The following is an 18,703-nucleotide window of genomic DNA, read 5'->3' on the forward strand; positions in this document are numbered from 1 at the left end:
CCACAGTGCCAGGTATACAAATGCCCCCCACAGTGCCAGGTATACAAATTCCCCCCACAGTGCCAGGTATACAGATGCCCCCACAGAGCCAGGTATACAGATGCCCCCACAGTGCCAGGTATACAAATGCCCCCCACAGTGCCAGGTATACAGATGCCCTCCCCCCTCCCCTCTCCCCTCCGTGCTGCTTACCATCCGTGGGACACGGAGGAGAGCGCGGCTGTCGGGTGGGAGCGGCGGCGTGTAGTACTTCAAACCAGCCGCCGGTTCGAGAGCCAATCAGAGCTTGCGGACCGGCAGCCGCGGCTCCTGATTGGCTGCCGGTCCGCGAGCTCTGATTGACTCACGGACCGTCGGCTGGTTTGCAGTACTACACGCCGCCGCTCCCACTCGACAGCCGCGCTCTCCTCTTTGTCTCCCTGTTCTGACAGCTGAGACACGCTGCCGCCGGACTGAGCGGCAGTGTGTCTCACTGGCACAAGCTAGTGGGCCGGACCAAACGGCTTCGCGGGCCGTATACGGCCCGTGGGCCGGAGGTTCCCCACCCCTGGTCTAGGGCATTGTGCCTTAATGCCAAGTCTCATAACTAATCTGTCTGGGCCTAGTGCTCTTAATATGCTCCTACTTCACTGTGTAAAACACGGATGCTGCGGGCGGTATAGTATAGGGGCTTAACACCAGCCCACTAACTGGTGGCCAGGTCTAGTGCCAGTACACAATACCCACTGGGACTAAGTTCTAGGATAAAGAACAAATGGGAGTTCTTAGGAAGGCCTAGGGGCATGGATTCCTGGGTAGGCTTCCAAGTGGTTCCATGTTGGCCTAGTGGAACCCCTTAATGGATGATGGTGTCTAAACACTCTACCTGTGCCAGATGTCCTCAACCTTCCTCACTTGATCTTTGCTCCTTCTCTTGTCCCTTGTTGGCCTCACCCTTCAGCAGATGGCAAAGTGATTATTAAGCTCTTTTACAATGAGTCCTTTGCCGTACAAGGACTGGGGCGTCTTTTTTCCTGTACCCGTCGGCTGCCACTTTCTTCCGAGATCTGCCGCCATCTTCTGTACGACATACTATTGTGAGTGTTCTTATCTGATTAGCCACAAGTTGCCCTATAGTCACCACAATGTTGAGCTCGGTCACTAGACATATGCAGTTTAAGAATGCTGTCATTTAGTAATTGGAGTAATTGCAGATTTTCTTGTAACCAGATTAAATGTTCCTTTTGCAGGTAATTGCGGATGTGGCCGGCTGTGACCAGAACAAGTTGCTGGATTGTTTCAAGACAAAAACTGCAGAAGAAATCTTGTCTATAGGTTCTAAACTGGTACTGTATTGAGGATCATATGGGAATATAACACGGGTAGACAGGGGGCATTGTATAGGGTGAGTCAAAAGTCGCAGTACACCCTTGTCAAAGTCGCAGTACACCCTTTTGTTTCAAAAACTGTGCAGAAAATGGGAAAACTGACTTAGATTCAAGATGGCCGATTTCAAGATGGCGCCCATGTTTGGTACATACCATAAAAAATAGCCCACCTCACCCATACCTAACTGGAGTATTCAGTTTTCCCATTTCCTGCACAGTTTTTGAAACAAAAGGATGTACTGCGACTTTTGAATCACCCTGTACATACACAGATATGAGTTACATCCCTACAGATCTCACCTATGACATAAACAAGCACTATATGTACATTACTAGTCGCTTCTTATAAAACCACTCCTAGTAACAGTCACACATATTCAATTAGGTAATTAGTGTTTAAAGGCCTGATTCAGAAATTGATGGATATGCAGAAGTGGCCGCAACTATGTGGGCCGCCGCCCCCAGGTGAAGACCCTGACCAATAAAAAAAATTTTTTAAGACGGTGTGGTGTTTTAATTTAATATTTTCTTTACAGGTGGACTAAAGGTGCCAGCGGGCCCTTTATGTCCGGGCTTGCTGGCACTTGTGGTTCTCCAAGTGCCAGCATGCTGGGGCAGGCTTGCTGGGACCTGTAGGCCACCTGTAAAGAACAATAATAACATACAATGAACCCCGCCCAGCACCCACCGCCACCAGGGGTGCGGGGCATAGCACTGGCTGGATGTTGCTCAGGAGGGGGACCCCATTTTTCTTTTTTGGGGTCCCCACTTTCCGGGGAAATTCCAGCCCTGGGCTGACTAGCTTGGGGGGCTGATTAATGTTATGGCGACCCCACACTGAGTGTCTCCCCTGCTATGGCATTACCCCTCCTGGCTGGCTCTGCCTGGTGCTGGTTTTAGTGGTGTGTGGGGGGACTACACTTTTTTTTTTTTTCCTCGATGGGGGGGTTAGCTGCCAGTGCCTCCCCAGCCACTGAGCTCACCGCACGTCACTGGTACTCGCTATTCATACTTTCAAAGTCAAACTAGTGCATGGTAATCTACAAGATTAATAGCAGTAATGCACTGCAGAGAAAACACCATAGTCCTGTTCTGTATATAGTAACATATGCATAATATATATTTCAAGTGCACAGTCTGGAAGCTGATCCCTGGAGGAGGGGTTGGGCCCTCGGACAGTGGGTCCCACCGGGGGTTTCCCCTGTAGGCCAGTCCGGCCCTGTATACATTAATTAATTTCAGACTGACAGTAATGAAACATGAGCCCAAGTGCCACCCCCCAATAAGTGTCTCCCCTAGGCATGTGCCTCACGTGCCTAAAGGGAAATTTGCCATGTAAACTCAATAGCCAATACAGGCACTGCAAATATCCCACCACACGTTTCCTTTTGTGTACTTGCTCTAGGCCAATATGATTACATACTGTACATTTGCACAAGTATCTGTGGGGCTCACCTGTGTTCCTATCTGTGCAGCAATTGGCGGTTCTGCCCGCAAGTATAGACGGGACATTTCTTCCTAAGCCTGCAGAACAGATCTTGGCTGATAAGGAGATTAACCCCGTTCCGTTTTTGGCTGGCATGTCGGAGCAGGAGTGTGGATGGATCTTTGTATTGGTAAGTTCTTCTCTATGCTAAAGGCCCTCATTCAGCATCGGTTCCAAAAAAGGAAAACTGCAACTGCTATTACTTGCATGCCGGGGGCCGCCTAGTATGCTGATGGCGGCCAGCGATGCGATCGCAATTCAATTGTGACCACATTGCTGAATAAGGGAAGCCCCCTGCCTCCGCAGCCTGGCTGAGAAGGCAGTCGGGCCGCCGACATTTTCCTGTTCACAGCGGCCGCATGTGACGTCACATGGCCGCCACCCAACACGCCCCCATTTCTGTCACCATGCCCCCGCAATGCTGCATCGCCGCCCCGCGAATGCCTCTGTCAATCAGGCAGAGGTGTTCGCATCAACGCCATGCGATCGCATTGGCTGCCCAGCGCACGCGCATAACGGACCCTGCGCGTGTGCACTGGCCCCAAAATGATCGCATCACTAATGCCATACTTGCTGAATAGGGCCCAAAGTCCGGAGTTTGGTTAAAAAAATGTGGGAAGCGGATTGTGGCAATGGGTATATTTGGATGATAAATCTTAATTTGTTTTATTGTTGTTGTGCACAGGCCATGAATATTAGTGACGTTATAGACGGAATGGACAGAGAAACTGCCCACAAAGTGCTAAAAAAGGTCCCCCTTCTGGTAAGTTCTGTACTGGCTGTGTGTTCTACTAACACAAAATCCACATACATATAGGGGGTCATTCCGAGTTGATCGCAGCCAGCAACTTTTTGCTGCTGGTTCCCGCCTATGAGGGAGTGTATTTTAGCTTAGCAGGGCTGTGATCGCTTGTGCAGACCTGCTAAGCAAAAAAAGTTTTCAGCAACCTATGAGTATGACTGGAGCTACTTACCCTGTGCGACGGATCCAGCGACATTCCTCCCGGTTTTGACGTCAGACATCCGCCCTCCGTTTGCCTGGACACGCCTGCGTTCGGATGACCACTCCCCGAAAACGGCATCCAATGGTGAGTATCCGCCCCGGAACGCCTCTCTGCTGTCAATCTTCATGCGATCGGCGCTGCGTTTCCCCCCCCCCGCTGTGCACGTCGCTGCCCGTCGCCGGGCAACGACATGTGTACGCAATGCGTACGCCGCACATGCGCAGTTCCAACCCGTTCGCACCGCAGCGAAGAACTGCTGCTTGCGAACGGGTCGGAATGACCCCCATAGTCATTTTGGATCTGAGGAGCCTGCACACAGCACGCACCGAGGGGTCATTCCGAGTTGATCGCTCGCTAGCAGTTTTTAGCAGCCGTGCAAACGCATTGTCGCCACCCACGGGGGAGTGTATTTTCGCTTTGCAGAAGTGCGAACGCATGTGCAACCGAGCACCTGCAAAATCTTTTTGTGCAAAACAAGACCAGCCCTGTAGTTATTCTTTGTGTGCGTTGATTCTAACGACGGAGGGACGGCTTTTGACGTCACACACCCGCCCTGTGTTCGCCCAGCCACGCCAGCGTTTTTTCTGCCACGCCTGCGTTTTTCTAAGCACTCCCTGAAAACGGTCAGTTGACACCCAGAAACGCCCTCTTCATGTCAATCTTCCTGCGTTGTGCCGTGCGACTGGAATGTTCGATACACTCTGTGCAAACCCACGATGCTTATTGTACCCGTACGACGCGCCTGCGCATTGCGGTGCATACGCATGCGCAGAAATGCCGATTTTTAGCCTGATCGCTGCGCTGCGAACAACGGCAGCTAGCGATCAACTCGGAATGACCCCCCGTGTGTCAAGCGTCTGGTTTTTACTTTATTGCTCCTGTCCCTGATATCACACAGAGATCATACATACCTCAGTTCCTTTCTAGGTCACTAACCTATACAATAGTGAAAATGGCGTAAATATCGGATGGCGGTCATTAGGTCGACATGAGTTAGGTCAACATACATTGGATCGGCCACGATCGGTCGACATGCATTAGGTTGACATGATCACCAGGTTGACATGTACTAGGTCGACATGGAAAGGTTGACATGAGTTTTTCACCATTTTTTTTTTTTTACCTTTTTCATTCTTAACGATCCACGTGGACTACAATTGGGAACGCTAACCTGTGCTGAGTGCAGCCATGCGAGGGGACACAATGCACTAACTGGTGTTCCCCGTCACTTTTCGAAGAAAACGACACCAAAAAAAGTAAAGAAACTCATGTCGACCTTTTTCCATGTCGACCTAGTGATCATGTCGACCAAACGTGGTCGACACAATATATGTCAACCTAACTCATGTCGACCTAATGAACCACACACGTAAATATCATCCAGTAGTTTTTGCGTGATGCCAGAATTTTTTTTTTAGTCTCCATAGTACATAAACAGTCCCTAGAAGTATATGTCTCAAATAAAAATTGCTATGTACAGACACAACAATTGAACGCAGGCAGTATAAACACACTACTTGTTCCAAATATACTGTAACAGATACAATGTTACTATACACCATAATAATAATAATAATAATAATAATAATAATAATAATAATAATAAAATACGATATTGACCAGGATTTCACTAATAACATATCTGGAATTTACAGGTTGAGTATCCTTTATCCAAAATGCTTGGGACCAGAAGTATTTTGGATATCTGATTTTTCCGTATTTTGCATACCATAATGAGATATCATGGTGATGGGACCCAAGTCTAAGCACAGAATGCATTTATGTTTCATATACACCTTATACACACAGCCTGAAGGTCATGCAATACAATATTTTTAATAACTTTGTGTATGACCCCCAATGTACACAAAGTGTGTGTACATTGGGGGTCATTCCGAGTTGTTCGCTCGCTAGCTGCTTTTAGCAGCATTGCACACGCTAAGTCGCCGCCTACTGGGAGTGAATCTTAGCTTTGCAGAATTGCGAACGAAAGATTAGCAGAATTGCGAATAGAAAAGCGATTAGAAATTTCTTTGCAGTTTCCGAGTAGCTCGAGACTTACTCTGCCACTGCGATCAGTTCTGTCCTTTTCGTTCCTGGTTTGACGTCACAAACACACCCAGCGTTTGGCCAGACACCCCCCCATTTCTCCAGCCACTCCCGCGTTTTTCCCAGAAACGCCAGCGTTTTTCCGCACACTCCCATAAAACGGCCTGTTTCCGCCCAGAAACACCCACTTCCTGTCAATCACACTCCGATCACCAGAACGATTAAAAATCTTCGTTAAGCCGCGAGTAAAATACCAAACTTTTGTGCTAATTTACTTGGCGCAGGCGCACTGCGAACATTGCGCATGCGCAGTTTGCGACTTATCGCACCGATGCGAAGAAAAAGAACGAGCGAACAACTCGGAATGAGGGCCATTGTGCCATCAGAAAACAAAGGTTTCACTATCTCACTTTCACTCAAAAAATTCTGTATTCCAGAATATTCCGTATTTCGGAATATTTGGATATGGGATACTCTACCTGTATTTACATGAAAATGGCAATAGATAGATCTCATAATACAGGACACAAATGCTCTTGCGCACGTCAGCGCCTGTACTGCGGCTTGTCAATTTATTTCCAGTCAGTGGAGTCCATCCATGGTTAGGACCAGGGCTAGGAAAGTAACTTTGCGTGTCTCTTAATACTGTACGCCATGAGGTGCAGGCTGACAAATAAGCGTCCCCTTGTGTCGTCACAGAAATAAATTAGGGATAGACAATTATTACCTGCACTGTGTTGAGCAGAGTATATGGTTCTGCTGACAAAAGCCCTTACAGGTATATTTATGTCTTTGGTCCTTTCTGGAAACGCCCAAAACATTGTCAAATAGGGGAATTCAATTAAGCGTGGGAGATTTAAAGAAAAAAATAAGAAAAAACCTGCGGCAGTGTTTTTCCTGCAGCCATAAGGTTTTGCTATTCAATTGCAGGAGAGAAATCACTGCGTCTTTTTTCACGCTCCCAGAGATCAAATCTGATTTTTCCTAAAATTGTTATTTTTAGGAAAAATCAATGTCATAATGTCACAATGTTGATGCCTGAAAGGTTGACACTATGGTGGTCACTCCGAGTTGATCGCTCGCTAGCAGTTTTTAGCAGCCGTGCAAACGCTATGCCGCCGCCCACTGGGAGTGTATTTTAGTTTAGCAGAAGTGCGAACGAAGGGATTGCAGAGCGGCCACAAAATTTTTTTGTGCAGTTTCAGAGTAGCTTCAGACCTACTCAGCGCTTGCGATCACTTCAGACCATTCATTTCCTGACTTGACGTCATGAACACGCCCTGCGTTCGCCCAGCCACGCCTGCGTTTTTCCTGGCACGCCTGCGTTTTTCCGAACACTCCCTGAAAACGGTCAGTTGACACCCAGAAACGCCCTCTTCCTGTCAATCACTCTGCGGCTGCCTGTGCGACTGAAAAGCATCACTAGACCCTGTGTAAAACGACATCGTTCGTAGTAATAGTACGCCGCGCATGCGCAGAAGTGCCGAGTTTTTGCCTGATCGCTGCACAGCGAACGAATGCAGCTAGCGAACAACTCAGGATGACCCCCTGTGTCAACAATGGAAAACATTGGGGTAAATTTACTAAAATTCGTATTTTCCCGTTTGAGGTCAAAGTTCAATCACGAATGACATCGAAAGTGTAAATATGCAACTTTTTGAATTTATTACGACTAATTTACTAAACTGCCGTATTCTGCATTTTCGGTTTTACCGATGTCGATGTCATTCGTTTTTTTTGGCAGTGTTTTACGTGAGTGACTTGTAAAACACTGCCGACTTTAATACAATGAATCTCGGCCGGATCTGAGAGATCCGTGCTGGGCTTCATTGTGCACCATTTATAATAATAAAATCTATGTTAAAATAAAAAAAAAAATTGCGTGGGGTCCCCCCTCCTAAGCAAAACCAGCCTCGGGCTCTTTGAGCCGGTCCTGGTTGCAAAAATATGGGGGGAAAAATGATAGAGGTTCCCCCATATTTAAACAACCAGCACCGGGCTCTGCGCCTGGTCCTGGTTCCAATAATACGGGGGACAAAAAGCGTAGGGGTCCCCCGTATTTCTGAAACCAGCACCGGGCTCCACTAGCCAGATACATAATGCCACAGCCGGGGGACACTTTTATATAGCTCCCGGCGGCCCTGGCATTACATAACCAACTAGTCACCCCTGGACGGGGTACCCTGGAGGAGTGGGGACCCCTTCAATCAAGGGGTCCCCCCCCTCCAGCCACCCAAGGGCCAGGGGTGAAGCCCGAGGCTGTCCCCCCCATCCAAGGGCTGCGGATGGGAGGCTGATAGCCGTTGTGTAAAAAAATGAATATTGTTTTTAGTAGCAGTACTACAAGTCCCAGCAAGCCTCCCCCGCAAGCTGGTACTTGGAGAACCACAAGTACCAGCATGCGGAGGAAAACCGGGCCCGCTGGTACCTGTAGTACTACTACTAAAAAAATACCCCAATAAAAACATAAGACACACACCTTGAAAGTATAACTTTAATGCATACATACACACCTCCATATACACATACTTACCTTATGTTCACACGAGGGTCGGTCCTCTCTCCATGTAGAATCCATGGTGTACCTGTTGAAAAAATTATACTCACAAAATCCAGTGTAGAAGGCTCCTCTTGTAATCCATTTGTAATCCACGTACTTGTAAAAATAAAAAAACGGACACCCGACCTCGAACTGAAAGGGGCCCCATGTTTTCACATGGGACCCCTTTCCCCGAATGCCAGAAACCCCCTCTGACTTATGTCTAAGAGGGTTCCATCAGCCAATCAGGGAACGCCACATTGTGGCACCCTCCTGATTGGCTGTGTGCTCCTGTACTGTATGACAGGCAGCACACGGCAGTGTTACAATGTAGCGCCTATGCGCTCCATTGTAACCAATGGTGGGAACTTTGTGGTCAGCGGTTGACCGAAAGTAACCTCACCGCTGACCACAAAGTTCCCATCATTGGTTATAATGGAGCGCATAGGCGCTACATTGTAACACTGCCGGGTGCCGCCTGTCATACAGTACAGGAGCACACAGCCAATCAGGAGGGTGCCACAATGTGGCGTTCCCTGATTGGCTGATGGAACCCTCTTAGACATAAGTCAGAGGGGGTTTCTGGCATTCGGGGAAAGGGGTTCCATGTGAAAACATGGGGCCCCTTTCAGTTCGAGGTCGGGTGTCCCTTTTTTTATTTTTACAAGTACGTGGATTACAAATGGATTACAAGAGGAGCCTTCTACACTGGATTTTGTGAGTATAATTTTTTCAACAGGTACCCCATGGATTCTACATGGAGAAGAGGACCGACCCTCGTGTGAACATAAGGTAAGTATGTGTATATGGAGGTGTGTATGTATGCATTAAAGTTATACTTTCAAGGTGTGTGTCTTATGTTTTTATTGGGGTATTTTTTTAGTAGTAGTACTACAGGTACCAGCGGGCCCGGTTTTCCTCCGCATGCTGGTACTTGTGGTTCTCCAAGTACCAGCTTGCGGGGGAGGCTTGCTGGGACTTGTAGTACTGCTACTAAAAACAATATTCATTTTTTTACACAACGGCTATCAGCCTCCCATCCGCAGCCCTTGGATGGGGGGGGGACAGCCTCGGGCTTCACCCCTGGCCCTTGGGTGGCTGGAGGGGGGGACCCCTTGATTGAAGGGGTCCCCACTCCTCCAGGGTACCCCGGCCAGGGGTGACTAGTTGGTTATGTAATGCCAGGGCCGCCGGGAGCTATATAAAAGTGTCCCCCGGCTGTGGCATTATGTATCTGGCTAGTGGAGCCCGGTGCTGGTTTCAGAAATACGGGGGACCCCTACGCTTTTTGTCCCCCGTATTTTTGGAACCAGGACCAGGCGCAGAGCCCGGTGCTGGTTGTTTAAATATGGGGGAACCTCTATCATTTCCCCCCCCATATTTTTGCAACCAGGGCCGGCTCAAAGAGCCCGAGGCTGGTTTTGCTTAGGAGGGGGGACCCCACACATTTTTTTTAAAATAAAATAACACTTTCCCATCCCCTTCCCACTGATAAACATGCACAGATCTCATGGATCCGTGCATGCCTATACAAACACGGGATAAAAAAGCAGGTCTGTTTTTTTTTTAAGCACTTTTTCACGATTTGTATTTTATCACGGCAGTGTTTGGCTATTGTCGGCAGTGTTTGTGTTTTGCACTTTTTAGTAAATTACCGATTTCTACCAAATTGCAGGCGTATTTGACCGATGGTGTATTGATTCGTGATTTTTTCCTAGGACTTCCAAAATATTACGAATGCCCTCATCACTGCCGTGATTTTTGCTTAGTAAATTCCCGAGATGACACTTTGAAGAAAAAACGGCATCTCGGTCAAAATCGGGACCTTAGTAAATATACCCCATTGTCGGGAAATGTTAACAGATGTAAAGTGCAAAACATTACAATATACACAAGTTACATAGGTAACACACAATTCCGCATATACATTCATAATGCAGATCAGTGCTGGATGAAACATGTAGCCTATATAATGAATGCAGCAGGCAGTGCCACCTATTAATTAGTCATTATTAGTCATTCTATATTACTTATACATAGTTTTAAATGAAGACATACTATTATAATACAATTTACTGATACATGTGTCGTGTTCCTGTTTTGTCCTTTTTAAATCCTACTCTTTAGCTACTAATCCACCAAGGAACCTGGCTGGAGCCATGTAAAACAGCTTTCCATAGCGAGCAAGGCTTGGGGTGACCTGACTTTGTCCCTCACATGAAATAAATGTACAGTAGAACCGGCCGTTGTATATTCCGCATGGCCGGAACCAGAGTCTGGGATTAACATTCTGATAATGTTTCAGAGTCCTTTGTCTGGTGCTGCTTCCCTGCTGCTAGATGAATACCTGGGGGATGTCACCGATCCCGCTGAAATCCGCGACCGCTTCCTTGACATGTGCGGAGACTTCCTTTTTGTGATGCCAGCACTTAAGACTGCTAAATATCACAGAGGTACAGTATGAGGTCCACCCAGGACGTAGAACACTAAACAGGATCATTTTGTACTGTAAAACCCTGTTTCTCTGACGTCCTAAGTGGATGCTGGGACTCCGTAAGGACCATGGGGATTAGCGGCTCCGCAGGAGACTGGGCACAACTAAAGAAAGCTTTAGGACTACCTGGTGTGCACTGGCTCCTCCCACTAAGACCCTCCTCCAGACCTCAGTTAGATTCTTGTGCCCGGCTGAGCTGGATGCACACTAGGGGCTCTCCTGAGCTCCTAGAAAGAAAGTATAATTAGGTTTTTTATTTTACAGTGAGATCTGCTGGCAACAGACTCACTGCAGCGAGGGACTAAGGGGAGAAGAAGCGAACCTACCTAACAGGTGGTAGTTTGGGCTTCTTAGGCTACTGGACACCATTAGCTCCAGAGGGATCGACCGCAGGACCCGACCTTGGTGTTCGTTCCCGGAGCCGCGCCGCCGTCCTCCTTACAGAGCCAGAAGCATGAAGAGTCCGGAAAATCGGCGGCAGAAGACTTCGGTCTTCACCAAGGTAGCGCACAGCACTGCAGCTGTGCGCCATTGCTCCTCATGTACACCTCACACTCCGGTCACTGATGGGTGCAGGGCGCTGGGGGGGGGGGGCGCCCTGAGGGCAATATAAGACACCTTGGCTGGCAAATCATCACAATATATAGTCCCAGGGCTATATATGTGATAAATTACCCCTGCCAGAATCCATAAAAAAGCGGGAGAAAAGTCCGCCGAAAAAGGGGCGGGGCTTCTCCCTCAGCACACTGGCGCCATTTTTTCTTCACAGTGCTGTTGGAAGACAGCTCCCCAGGCCAGGGCCGGCTCCAGGCATGTTCCAATAGAGCGGCCGCGCAGGGCGCCACCCTTAATGGGCGCCGCATGCTTGTGCCGCCATATTGGAACCTGGCTGGAGCAGTGGAGCCTGGAGAGCATCTGTGACCGGCTGCAGCACACAGCGATCCGTCCATGATTAATCCATTCCCGCCCCGGCCCGCCCGCCCGCCTGCTAATAGTGGTAGTAGCCTGCCTAGCGACAACAGCAGTGGACGGCCAGCGGCCGCGGCTGACTGTTTGTGGTGTGCCTGCTGCCCCGTACCGATGATGAGTCATCGAGGGGGAGTGCTGTGGGCGGGCCGCGGACTAAATCTAAACTACCCAGGCTGTGCGCGCTGACGCTGTACGGCGGCAGCGGCTCCGGCGTCTGACGTCAGCGGAACCGCACAGCGCACATGGCGCGCAGAGCCGATCAGAGTCAGACCTTAGCTTAGTCTGCGCCACACCGTGGACCTTACTGCCTCCGGGACTCTGCAGATTGTGTGGCCAGTGGACGAGATCCAGCACAAGGAGTGCAGCCTGACATCAGGTAAACAGCTGCGGACGCTACCGGCCAGGCCTGAATATATAGCAAACTCTTCCATACCTTCCAGCAAGCACTGGCCTGAAGTTAAAGGCTACGTTTCTAGAAGCACAATTATTAATATAATTATATAATATCAGGAGGCAAATATTCAACATAACAGTTCTGAAAGCTTTGCGTAGCTTTAGAATTATATCAGCGTACAAAGCCCACCCAGACGCCTCTGCACAATGAGAGCGCACTGCTTCTCGCAATCATTTTCCACCTACAGTCATTATTTGGAGTTAAAAGCATTTAACAAATTTACAAGTCAGGGCCAGGGTATTGCATCCGGGAAATGAGTGAGAGAAGTAATGGCATACCTCCCAACATGACCCTCTCCAGGAGGGACAGAATACTCTGCTCCTGGACTTTTCTCTTCATGTATGATTGCCATCACCTGTGCTGAAACACATTTCTTATCCATTTACCTGTTCAAAACAGGTGCCAGCAATCATACACTAAGAGAAAAGTCAAGAAGCAGAGCATTGTGTCCCTCCTGGAGAGGGTCATGTTGGGAGGTATGTAAAGGTAAGAATATGATCTTACTGAAAAAGCATTTACACATTGGACCAGGCCACACAGAAGACAGGGGCCGATAGCCTGGATACTTTTACGGGTCTTCAGCGAGCGTTTAAGGTATCTGGCACTGTGAGGGCATATCTGGCACTGGGGGCATTAATGTATCTATCACTGTGGGGGAATATCTGGCACTGGGGGCATTAATGTATCTGGCACTGTGGGGGCATATCTGGCACTGGGGGCATTAATGTATCTGGCACTGTGGGGGAATATCTGGCACTGGGGGAATTAATGTATCTGGCACTGTGGGGGCATATCTGGCACTGGGGGCATTAATGTATCTGGCACTGTGGGGGCATATCTGGCACTGGGGGCATTAATGTATCTATCACTGTGGAGACATATCTGGCACTAGGGGCATTATTGTATCTGGCACTGTGGGGGCATTAATGTATCTGGCACTGTGGGGGCATTAATGTATCTGGCACTGTGGGGGGCATTAATGTATCTGGCACGCGGGGGGCATTAATGTATTTGGCACTGTGGGGGGCATTAATGTATCTGGCACTGCGGGGGCATATCTGGCACTGTGGGGGCATTAATGTATCTGACACTGTGGGGGGCAATAATGTATCTGGCACTGTGTGGGCACTTATGCATCTGGCACTGGGGGCATTTATGCATCTGGCACTGGGGGCATTTATGTATCTGGCACTGGGGGCATTTCTGTATCTGGCCCTGTGGGGGCATATCTGGCACTGTGGGGGCATTTTTATATCTGGCACTGTGGGGACATATCTGGCACTGTGTGGGCATTTTTATATCTGGCACTGTGGGGGCATTTTTATATCTGGCACTGTGGGGACATATCTGGCACTGTGTGGGCATTTTTATATCTGGCACTGTGGGGACATATCTGGCACTGTGTGGGCATTTTTATATCTGGCACTGTGGGGACATATCTGGCACTGTGTGGGCATTTTTATATCTGGCACTGTGGGGGCACTTATGTATCTGGCACTGTGTGGGCACTTATGTATCTGGCACTGTGGGGGCATTTATGTATCTGGCACTTTGGGGGCATTTATGTATCTGAACTGTGGGTGCATATCTGGCACTGTGTGGCCATTTATGTAGCTGGCACTGCTGGGGGGCATGTCACGTGTAGCTGGCACTGCTGGGGGGGCATGTCATGTGTAGCTGGCACTGCTGGGGGGGCATGTCACGTGTAGCTGGCACTGCTGGGGAGCATGTCACGTGTAGCTGGCACTGCTGGGGGGCATGTCACGTGTAGCTGGCACTGCTGGGGGGCATGTCATGTAGTGTTCCCGCTAGGCGTCTGTGGCTAGGCAATGTGTCTCAGTGCTCTCCCTGGTGCAATGTGTCTCAGTGCTGTGCCTGACGCAAAGTGTATAGGAGGTTCTACCTGGTGCAGTGTGTATTAGCTGCACTACTGTGTGGTGTAATGCAAATTGCCACTATTATGTGGCCACGTACCTTCCCCACGAAGTAACTCCCCTTAATTTTTGCTGCGCGCCTTCGGCGCGCACTGTCCATGCTTTGGCATATAGGTATGGGAACAACAAGCAGTATGTACATCATTTTGCCCTCCTAACTTAAAAATGTGCCCTCCCTGTGATCAGCACCATGCCCTAAAAAGTGAACACTATCATGTGTAGCTGGCACTGCTGGGGGGCATGTCATGTGTAGCTGGCACTGCTGCGGGGCATGTCATGTCTAGCTGGCACTGATGCGGGGCATGTCATGTCTAGCTGGCACTGCTGGGGGGGCATGTCACGTGTAGCTGGCACTGCTGGGGGGGCATGTTACGTGTAGCTGGCACTGCTGGGGGGCATGTCATGTCTATCTGGCACTGCACATTATGTGTATCTGGCACTATACTGGAGACATTGTGTGTAAGGAACACTACTGTGGCTATGTGTAAGGCTGCTAATTGTGTGAAAATATATTTATAGTTTGATGATATGAAGTTACGAGGCCACGCCCACTTTTCCAGAGGCCACGCCCACTTTTCCAGGAGCGCGCGCCGTAGGGGGAGGGGGGGGGGGGGGGGCGCTTTTACATTTTCTCGCTCAGGGTGCTAGTAGGCCTGGAGCCGGCCCTGCCCCAGGCTCTCCCCTGTAGTTTTCAGGCTCAAAGGGTTAAAAAGAGAGGGGGGGCACTAAATTTAGGCGCAATATATGTATACAAGCAGCTATTGGGGGAAAAATCACTCAGTTATAGTGTTAATCCCTGCATTATATAGCGCTCTGGTGTGTGCTGGCATACTCTCTCTCTGTCTCCCCAAAGGACTTTGTGGGGTCCTGTCCTCAGTCAGAGCATTCCCTGTGTGTGTGCGGTGTGTCTGTACGGCTGTGTCGACATGTTGGATGAGGAAGGTTACGTGGAGGCGGAGCAGAGGCCGATAAATGGGATGTCGCCCCCTGTGGGGCCGACACCAGAGTGGATGGATAGGTGGAAGGTATTAACCGACAATGTCAACTCCTTACATAAAAGGCTGGATGACGTAACAGCTGTGGGACAGACGGCTTCTCAGCCCGCGCATGCCCAGGCGTCTCAAAGGCCATCAGGGGCTCAGAAAAACGCCCGTTACCTCAGATGGCAGACACAGATGTCGACACGGAGTCTGACTCCAGTGTCGACGAGGTTGAGACATATACACAATCCACTAGGAACATCCGTTACATATCTCGGCAATGAAAAATGTGTTACGCATTTCTGACATGAACCCAAGTACCACATAAAAGGGGTTTTATTTTTGGGGAGAAAAAGCAGCCAGTGTTTTGTTCCCCCATCAGATGAATGAATGAAGTGTGTAAAGAAGCGTGGGTTCCCCCGATAAGAAACTGGTAATTTCTAATAAGTTACTGATGGCGTACCCTTTCCCGCCAGAGGATAGGTCACGTTGGGAGATATCCCTTAGGGTGGATAAGGCCCTCACACGTTTGTCAAAAAAGGTGGCACTGCCGTCTTAGGATACGGCCACCTTGAAGGAGCCTGCTGATAAAAAGCAGGAGGCTATCCTGAAGTCTGTATATACACACTCAGGTTATATACTGAGACCTGCAATTGCCTCAGCATAAATAGTGCTGCTGCAGCGTGGTCTGATACCCTGTCAGATAATATTAATACTCTAAGACAGGGATAATATTTTGCTAACATAGAGCATATTAAAGACGTCGTCTTATATATATATAAAGGATGCACAGAGGGATATTTGCCGGCTGGCATCCAGAATTAATGCAAGGTCCATTCTGCCAGGAGGGTATTAGAAACCCGGCAGTGGACAGGTGATGCTGCCTGTAAAAGGCACATGGAGATTCTGCCTTATAAGGTGAGGAATTGTTTGGGGATGGTCTCTGGGACCTCGTATCCACAGCAACAGCTGGGAAGGAAAAAAAAATTTTCCTCAGGTTTCCTCACAGCCTAAGAAAGCACCGTATTTTCAGGTACAGTCCTTTCGGCTTCAGAAAAGCAAGCGGGTCAAAGGCGCTTCCTTTCTGCACAGAGACAAGGGAAGAAGGAAAAAGCTGCACCGGCAGCCAGTTCCCAGGATCAAAAATCTTCCCCCGCTTCCTCTGAGTCCACCGCATGACGCTGGGGCTCCACAGGTGGAGACTGGTGCGGTAGGGGCGCGTCTCGGGAACTTCAGGGACCAGTGGGCTTGCCCACAGGTGGATCCCTAGGTTCTGCAAATAGTATCACAGGGATACAGGCTGGAGTTCGAGGCGACTCCCCCTCGCCGTTACCTCACACCAACCTTGCCTGCTGCCCTCGGAGGTAGTACTGGCGGCAATTCACAAGCTGTACTTCCAGCAGGTGAAATCAATGTACCCCTCCTTCAACAAGGCCGGGGTTACTATTCCAAAATGTTGTGGTACCGAAACCAGACGGTTCGGTGAGACCCATTCTAAAATTGAAAGCCTTGAACACTTTTATACGAAGGTTCAAGTTCAAAATGGAATCGCTCAGGGCGATTATTGCAAGCCTGGAGAATTTTATGGTATCACTGGACATCAAGGATGCTTACCTTCATGTCCCTATTCACCCTCTTCACCAGGAGTACCTCAAAATTGTGGTACAGGATTGTCATTACCAATTCCAGACGTTGCCGTTGGTCTGTCCCCAGCACCGAGGTATTTACCAAGGTAATGGCCGAAATAATTATCCCGTACTTGGACGATCTCCTTATAAAGGCGAGGTCCAGGGAGCAGTTGTTCGTCGGAGTAGCACTATCTCGGGAAGTGCTACAACAGCACGGCTGGATTCTGAATATTCCAAAGTCGCAGCTGGTTCCTACGACGCGTCTACTGTTCCTGGGTATGGTTCTGGACACAGAACAGGATAAAAAGGGTTTCTCCCGGAGGAGAAGTCCAAGGAGTTGTCGTCTCTAGACAGAGACCTCCTAATACGTATACAGGTGTCGGTGCATCAATGCACGCGAGCCCTGGGAAAGATGGTAGCTTCTTACGAAGAAATTCCATTCGCCAGGTCCCATGCAAGGATTTTCCAGTGGGATCTGTTGGACAAGTGGTCCGGGTCGCATCTTCAGATGCATCGGCGGATAACCCTGTCTCCAAGGGCCAGGGTGTCGCTGTTGTGGTGGCTGCAGAGTGCTCATCTTCTAGGGGGCCGCAGATTCGGCATACAGGACTGGGTCCTGGTGATCACGGATGCCAGCCTTCGAGGCTGGGGGGCAGTCACACAGGGAAGAAACTTCCAAGGCTATGGAAAAGTCAGGAGACTTCCCTACACATAAATATTCTGGAACTAAGGGCCATTTACAATGCCCTAAGTCAGGCTAGACCCTGCTTCAACACCGGCCGGTGCTGATCCAGTCAGACAACATCACGGCGGTCGCTCATGTAAACCGACAGGGCGGCACAAGAAGCAGGATGGCAATGGCAGAAGCCACAAGGATTCTCCGATGGGCGGAAAATCATGTGTTAGCACTGTCAGCAGTGTTCATTCCCGGAGTGGACAACTGAGAAGCAGACTTTCTCAGCAGACACGACCTCCACCCGGGAGAGTGGGGACTTCATCCAGAAGTCTTCCAAATGATTGTACACCGTTGGGAAAGGCCTCAGGTGGACATGATGGCGTCCCGCCTCAACTAAAAGTTACAAAGATATTGCGCCAGGTCAAGGACCCTCAGGCGATAGCTGTGGACGCTCTGGTAACACCGTGGGTGTACCAGTCGGTCTATGTGTTCCCTTCTCTGCCTCTCTTACCCAGGGTAATGAGAATAATAAGAAGGAGAGGAGTAAGAACTATACTCATTGTTCCGGGTTGGCCAAGAAGAGCTTGGTAACCAGAACTCCAAGAAATGATCTCAGAGGACCCATGGCCTCTGCCGCTCAGACAGGACCTGCTGCAGCAGGGGGCCTGTCTGTTCCAAAACGTACCGCGGCTGCGTTTGACGGCATGGCGGTTGAACGCCGGATCCTGAAGGAAAAGGGAATTCCGGAGGAAGTTATCCCTACGCTATTTAAAGCTAGGTAAGAAGTGAACGCAAACCATTATCACCGCATATGGCGGAAATATGTTGCGTACTGTGAGGCCAGGAAGGCCCCAAAGGAAAAATTTCAGCTAGGTCGATTTCTGCACTTCCTACAGTCAGAAGGTGACTATGGCCTAAAATTGGGTTCCATTAAGGTCCAGATTTCGGCTCTATCGAATTTCTTCCAAAATTGAACTGGCTTCACTGCCTGAAGTTCAGACTTTTGTTAAGGGAGTGCTGCATAGTCAGCCCCCGTTTGTGCCTCCAGTGGCACCGTGGGATCTCAACGTGGTGTTGGATTTCCTGAAGTCGCATTGGGTTGAGCCACTTAAATCCGTGGAGC

General features: G+C 49.3%; 1 protein-coding gene across 1 annotated transcript in view; it reads left to right on the plus strand.

The window, feature by feature from the left end:
• Positions 1-18,703, plus strand: part of LOC134969642 (fatty acyl-CoA hydrolase precursor, medium chain-like) — a 42,653-nt gene that overhangs the window by 17,798 nt on the left and 6,152 nt on the right. Inside the window, exons 7-10 of the mRNA XM_063945730.1 lie at positions 1,230-1,325; positions 2,843-2,983; positions 3,539-3,616; positions 10,751-10,898. Coding sequence (XP_063801800.1) covers positions 1,230-1,325; positions 2,843-2,983; positions 3,539-3,616; positions 10,751-10,898 — 463 coding nt within the window. The remainder of the gene's footprint in view (positions 1-1,229; positions 1,326-2,842; positions 2,984-3,538; positions 3,617-10,750; positions 10,899-18,703) is intronic.

This window comes from Pseudophryne corroboree, chromosome 11, assembly GCF_028390025.1.
Source record: "Pseudophryne corroboree isolate aPseCor3 chromosome 11, aPseCor3.hap2, whole genome shotgun sequence".
Lineage (NCBI taxonomy): Eukaryota > Metazoa > Chordata > Amphibia > Anura > Myobatrachidae > Pseudophryne > Pseudophryne corroboree.